The 5,717-nt window shown below is 63.8% G+C and overlaps 1 protein-coding gene across 1 annotated transcript; it reads left to right on the top strand.

Moving 5' to 3' along the window:
• The first annotated feature begins 1,737 nt into the window (after window positions 1-1,737).
• Window positions 1,738-4,442, top strand: IER5L (immediate early response 5 like). The gene has a single exon (XM_012772193.2). The coding sequence runs from the start codon at window positions 1,946-1,948 to the stop codon at window positions 3,167-3,169; it is 1,224 nt and encodes a 407-aa protein (XP_012627647.1). The 5' UTR covers window positions 1,738-1,945; the 3' UTR covers window positions 3,170-4,442.
• The last annotated feature ends 1,275 nt before the right edge of the window (window positions 4,443-5,717 follow it).

Genomic DNA, 5,717 nt, shown 5'->3' with positions numbered 1-5,717 from the left:
AAGCGATCCTTCTGCCTCAGCCTCCAGATTAGCTGAGACTTTACAGGCATTCGCCACCATGCCCGGCTAATTTTTTCTGTATATATTAGTTGGCCAACTAATTTTCTTTCTATTTTTAGTAGAGACGGGGGTCTCGCTCTTGCTCAGGCTGGTTTCGAACTCCGGACCTTGAGTGATCCGCCCGCCTCAGCCTCCCAGAGTGCTAGGATTACAGGCAGGAGCCACCTCGCCCAGCCTGAAAAATTGTTTAAGGAAACAAATCATAGGAAATCTTAGGACTAAAGGGAGACCCAGCGACTGTAGGACAGGTTGGTGGGTCTCACTCCCACTGAGGTTGGTGCTAGGGGCAGTAGAAAGGAAGCCTAAGGAAAGAGGAGACTCAAAGACCCCCCAGGAGGAGGTGAAACAGCAGGAGGTTGCCCATGGAGCCTCCCCTGCCAGGTCCTGCCTAGCTCTGGGGGTCTCTGTGGACCCCTCTGGGGCCACTCACAGGCCCTTCCTCAGGCAAACCTCCTGACCACTTCACGGAGCCTCCGGAGCTGTCTGTGCAGATGTCTGGAGCCCCTCGGGGCAGCAGTCAGCTCCCTCAGGCCTCCAGTCCAGATGGGGAGCCCCCAGGAATCCGGATCCTGTCCCCCGCTTCTGCCTCGTCTCAGTCCCCTGCTGGAAGGTGGTGGCCCATGAGTGGTTCAGGATAAGAAGGAAAACGGTGTGAACAAAGGTTAAGGTGGGAGTTCCTCGGCCCTTGGTATCCACGTCCTGTCTGGAGCGCACAGTCCTACCTGTGTGACCCCCAGGTCACTCCACTTCTCCGAGCCTCAGGCCCCTGCTCTGCCCCCGTTAGAGTGAGGCCAAAGGGCGGTTCTGCGAAGGGCCTTCCCCACAGTAGGTCCATGATAATAGTTCCCATTGTCATTATTATTAGTTAGGCACTAAAGGAAAGGCTACAGAACTGGAGATTAGGAAACTCAGCGTCCGGCTCTCAGGACGCCTTGGGGACTGAGCTCGTGCGAGGTTCGCACCTTTCGGGGCATGCCTTGAACTTTCCCCGTCAGAGGAGATCAAAATTCACGACGTTTGGGGTTTTCCCGTCAGGCAAATGGGGAGAACAGCCCTTCCGCAAGCATTCCCAGAGGTCCCTCGGCCCAAATGACAGGGGGTCAGGCCCAGCATTCTCTGCGGTGGAGCGAACCCCAACCTCTCTCCCTGATGTCCCTCAGTGTCAAGCCGGCGGCCCCACCAGCAGAGGCCTTGGCTCCCGCGGGTCACCGGGGGCCAACAGGTGAGAAAGAGGAGGCGCCGCATGGCCCGGAGTGGGGAGCCGCGAGCACCTGCCGCAGGTGAGGCCCAGCCTTGCGGAAGGGGGAGGAGCCGTCGCCACAGCACTCAGGTGAGCCGACCCTCGGCTCCCAGGAGCTAAGCCGAGGGCAGCCGCGGGCTCTAACGTGGCTGCTACGAGGCGACCCATGTTGCAGACCGCGGCCCCGGCGGCTCCGAGTCCCGCGCGACGCGGCGGCCCCAGGAGAACATTCGAGGCAGCGGCGGCGTTGGAGGCCCTGGGTCCGTTCGGTATTTGAATAGCACAAAGGAACCGCCTTGGTCTGATTGGCCAGCCGAGTGGCCCTGGGGCGGGCAGCGCCTGTCACTCGGGAGGCTCTAAGCACTCCTATTGGCTCATCCAGTGTAGGGCGGGGCCCGGGCATCCAGCTAAATAGCTGGGGCCGGGGCCGGCCGAGGCTCATTGCTTTGGCGCCGTCTGGGGAGCGCGAGCCCGCGGGTGGCGCGCAGCGCATGGTGGCGGCGCCTCTCGGAGCGCAGCCGACCCGCTGACCCGGGCTCGGTTTCCCCTGCCTGGCGCACCCAGGCGCCCGGCTGGAGAAAGAAACAGCAGCAGCACTAGCAGCAGCGGCGGCGGCTGCTTGGCCGCCGCCGTCTCCGCGGGAGCATGGAGTGCGCCCTGGACGCCCAGAGCCTGATCAGCATCTCCCTGCGCAAGATCCACAGCTCCCGGACCCAGCGCGGCGGCATCAAGCTGCACAAGAACCTCCTGGTGTCCTACGTGCTCCGCAACGCGCGCCAGCTCTACCTGAGCGAGCGCTACGCTGAGCTCTACCGGCGCCAGCAGCAGCAGCAGCAACAGCAGCAGCAGCCGCCCCACCACCAGCACCAGCACCTCGCGTACGCGGCGCCGGGCATGCCGGCCAGCGCGGCTGACTTCGGCCCGCTCCAAGTTGGCGGCGGCGGGGACGCGGAGGCGCGCGAGCCGGCCGCCCGGCACCAGCTGCACCAGCTCCACCAGCTCCACCAGCTGCACCTCCAGCAGCAGCTGCACCAGCACCAGCACCCGGCGCCCAGGGGCTGCGCGGCGGCGGCCGGGGCGTCCGCGGGCGGCGCGGGGGCGCTCTCCGAGCTGCCCGGGTGCGCCGCGCTCCAGCCGCCGCACGGCGCGCCCCACCGCGGGCAGCCCTTGGAGCCGCTGCAGCCGGGTCCTGCGCCGCTGCCGCTGCCTCTGCCGCCGCCCGCGCCCGCTGCGCTCTGCCTGCGGGACCCTCGCGCCTCGGCTGCCTGCTCCGCGCCCTCCGCGCCCCCAGGGGCCACCCCTCCGGCCGCCGCCGCCTCCCCGCCCGCCTCCCCGGCACCCGCCTCCTCCCCTGGCTTCTACCGGGGCGCGTACCCGGCCCCCTCGGACTTCGGCGTGCACTGCAGCAGCCAGACCACCGTGCTGGACCTGGACACTCACGTGGTGACTACGGTGGAGAACGGCTACTTGCACCAGGACTGCTGCGCCTCCGCCCACTGCCCCTGCTGTGGCCAGGGCGCTCCGGGACCGGGCCTGGCGTCCGCCACCGGCTGCAAGCGCAAGTATTACCCTGGCCAGGAGGAGGAGGACGAAGACGAGGAGGACGCGGGCGACCTGGGGGCCGAGCCCCCCGGGGGCGCCCCGTTCGCCCCCTGTAAGCGCGCCCGCTTCGAGGACTTCTGCCCGGACTCGTCCCCGGACGCGTCCAACATCTCAAACTTGATCTCCATCTTTGGCTCGGGCTTCTCCGGGCTGGTGAGCCGACAGCCGGACTCCTCGGAGCAGCCGCCGCCGCTCAACGGGCAGCTGTGCGCCAAGCAGGCGCTCGCCAGCCTCGGCGCCTGGACTCGAGCCATTGTCGCCTTCTAGGGACCCCCGAGGGCACAGGGACCCGGGGCCCCGCGGGGCTGGGGCCAGACAAAGACTTGGCCAAGGGGCGAGAGGAGGGAGCGAGCGGGCGCCAGGCCACTCGGGGCTGAGCTGGGGGCAAGCAGGGGGAGGCGGCTGATGTTTTATAAATTGTAAAATAAAAAAGAAATATAAAATCTTGGACTTTATTTTTGCAGAGAGAAAAAGCGCCTATTTAAGTATGCTTTGTGTTTCTCCTACTCTTTTTTTTCTTTTTATTGTAGTGATTGCAGTGGTGTTTAGCGAGGAGCCTGCCACGTGAGGGAGGGCTGCTGCCCGGAGGAGGTGCCGGGCAGCCGGGGGCGAGGCAGGGCGCCCGGGCCGCCGGGGCGCAGCGCAGGAGGGCGCGGGCCCGGGACGCCGATTGCAATCAGTTGTCAGACCCGGGAAGCCCGACGTTCCGCTCGCCCGAGTCCCTCCGTGGGGTGAGGAATCGGTCTTGTGAAATCCTGAGCAAAAACAAAGGCAAACTCTATCTCCGAAAGGGACGTTTGGGTCACATTTCCTCTCTGGGGGCGGACTCCAAAGTTCTCAAAATGAGAAGGCAGAAATGAAAACACTTCAACTTTTTTTTTCTTTTCTTCCCGGGGCGGGTGTCTTGAACCCCGCTTCTCCCCGCCCCTCTGGCTCCGTTCTCCCCTCCTCCATCCGTCTCCCGGACTCTCGGGTGGCGCCTGACACCCCGACACTCTCGGACACTGTTTGGGGAAGGGGTGGGGGGCGGGCACGGCGGACTACATTTCCCATCATGCCCAGCACTGCGGTCCTCACTAAACAAAAAAGGAAGTCGATTCCTTCACCTGGATCCCCGGCGGCCCCGGGGGAGGGAGGGGCCGGGACCGCCGACTGCTTTGGAGACTTTTCCCTAAGTTCCTGGTCAGCTGTGGTGTTTGTGTGTGTGTGCTTCCAAATTGCACTGCCCTCGTCCAGCCTTTGGTTGCATTTCATGAAACCAGCATTGTTCGAGCCTGTGAAAACCCCGTCCTGCGTCTTCAGCTCGATAGATTTTGTTTAATTTAAAGCCTTTTGTTGTAAAAAGGTGGGGTTCGTCGGTAGCCCCTCTGGTTCTCTCCCATCAGCACCATGTGGACTCCAAAACAAGTTGCCAACCTTCCTTTCTCGGCCCTTCTCCCTCATTTCCCTGTATTTTTGTGCATACTGAATTGTATATCACCGGGTAAAACTGTTCAGATTATTTGTTTAAATTTATAATCTTAATAAAAAGTCGACTATAGAGGATGGTGGTGCCTTGTTTTTAGATCGGCCTGGGGGCGGCAGGGAGGAATAGAGGGAGGTGGGGAGAGACACCCCCCCAATGTAAACCTCAGCTCTCTGGGGCCTGGGTGGGCGGGATCTGCCCACAGCCGCTGGGGTGGGGGGCGGGAGATGGAAGGGGGGTGATGTTGGTTGGTGGGGGTCCTGTCCATCTTGGGAACCGGCCGCCCCAGGGGTCTCCAGCAGGAAGCTGAGCCAGCCTCCAGCACATTTCCTGCCCGTCCAGGGGCGCAGGGCCTGGTCGGCCTCCAGTCTGAGCTCTCTGTGGCTGGGGAGAGCAGCTGGGGGAGGCCGGGGGGCTTCAGGGCCACCCACACTCCCTGCCCTGCGTCTCCACCCGCACGTCCGCACGTCTCGGGCTGCAACTTGGGGAAGTTTTTTTTCCTTTTCTTTTTCCTTTTTTTTTTTTTTCAAGTTGAGTTTGTTATCACTGCTCGGTGCCACTTGGTGGTGTGCTGGCGGCGTCTCCCTCCCTCCTCGCGCTCCTCCCCTCTCCCTCTCCTCTCCCTCCCGCCCGCCTCTCTACCCTCCCCGTGGATGGAGGCAGGAAGGCTCCAGGCGCGCTCTCCCTCCTGACCACCTACGGAATGACCTCAGAATGGGAGAATGTGCCAAGGCCCGGGGGAAGCTCGCGTTCTCCCCACTGGAACCAAATTCACATCTGCAGCCGCGACTCGGGCCCGGGGGCGCGCCGGGTGGTTCCAGCTTGCAAAGAGGGGTTAGGAAAGAAAGAACGGGAAAAAAAGAAAGCAAAGTAGCAGCTTGCTTGCTGTTCGTTTGATAGCGTCTCTCCCGATGTCTCAGTCTCTGGCTGCCTCCCCAAAGCTGCCTGGCTCCCGCTTAGCTCTCTCGCCCCCACACGCCCCTCTCCGCGCCCCCCCCCCCGCCGCCCCGCAGGATGGCTCACGCCTCCCCCCGCCCCCCGCCGGCCTTCGCGCCTCCTGCAGCGGGAGGAGGGGCCGCCGCCGAGAGGCCCCCACGCCAGACTCGGAGAGGCGGACGCACGCCGGTCCCAGGGGACTGCTCAGCTCTGGATCCCTGTGTCGCGCGAGGCGAAGTTCTCAGGGACATGCAGAACGCGGGGGGTCGCGAAGGTCCGCGATCGCGGTGGGGGGAGAGGAGGGCTCTGGAGGCGAGAGTTACGGGGAGGAAAGGCACCTTCACCCCCCAGGGCTGTTTTCTCGGCCTCCCACGGGAAGAGTCTGGAGCTGCTAGGAGGGGGAACGAGCGTCAA

The sequence above is a fragment of the Microcebus murinus genome, chromosome 12 (genome assembly GCF_040939455.1).
Source record: "Microcebus murinus isolate Inina chromosome 12, M.murinus_Inina_mat1.0, whole genome shotgun sequence".
NCBI lineage: Eukaryota > Metazoa > Chordata > Mammalia > Primates > Cheirogaleidae > Microcebus > Microcebus murinus.
This window is presented reverse-complemented; position numbering and strand designations above follow the sequence as displayed.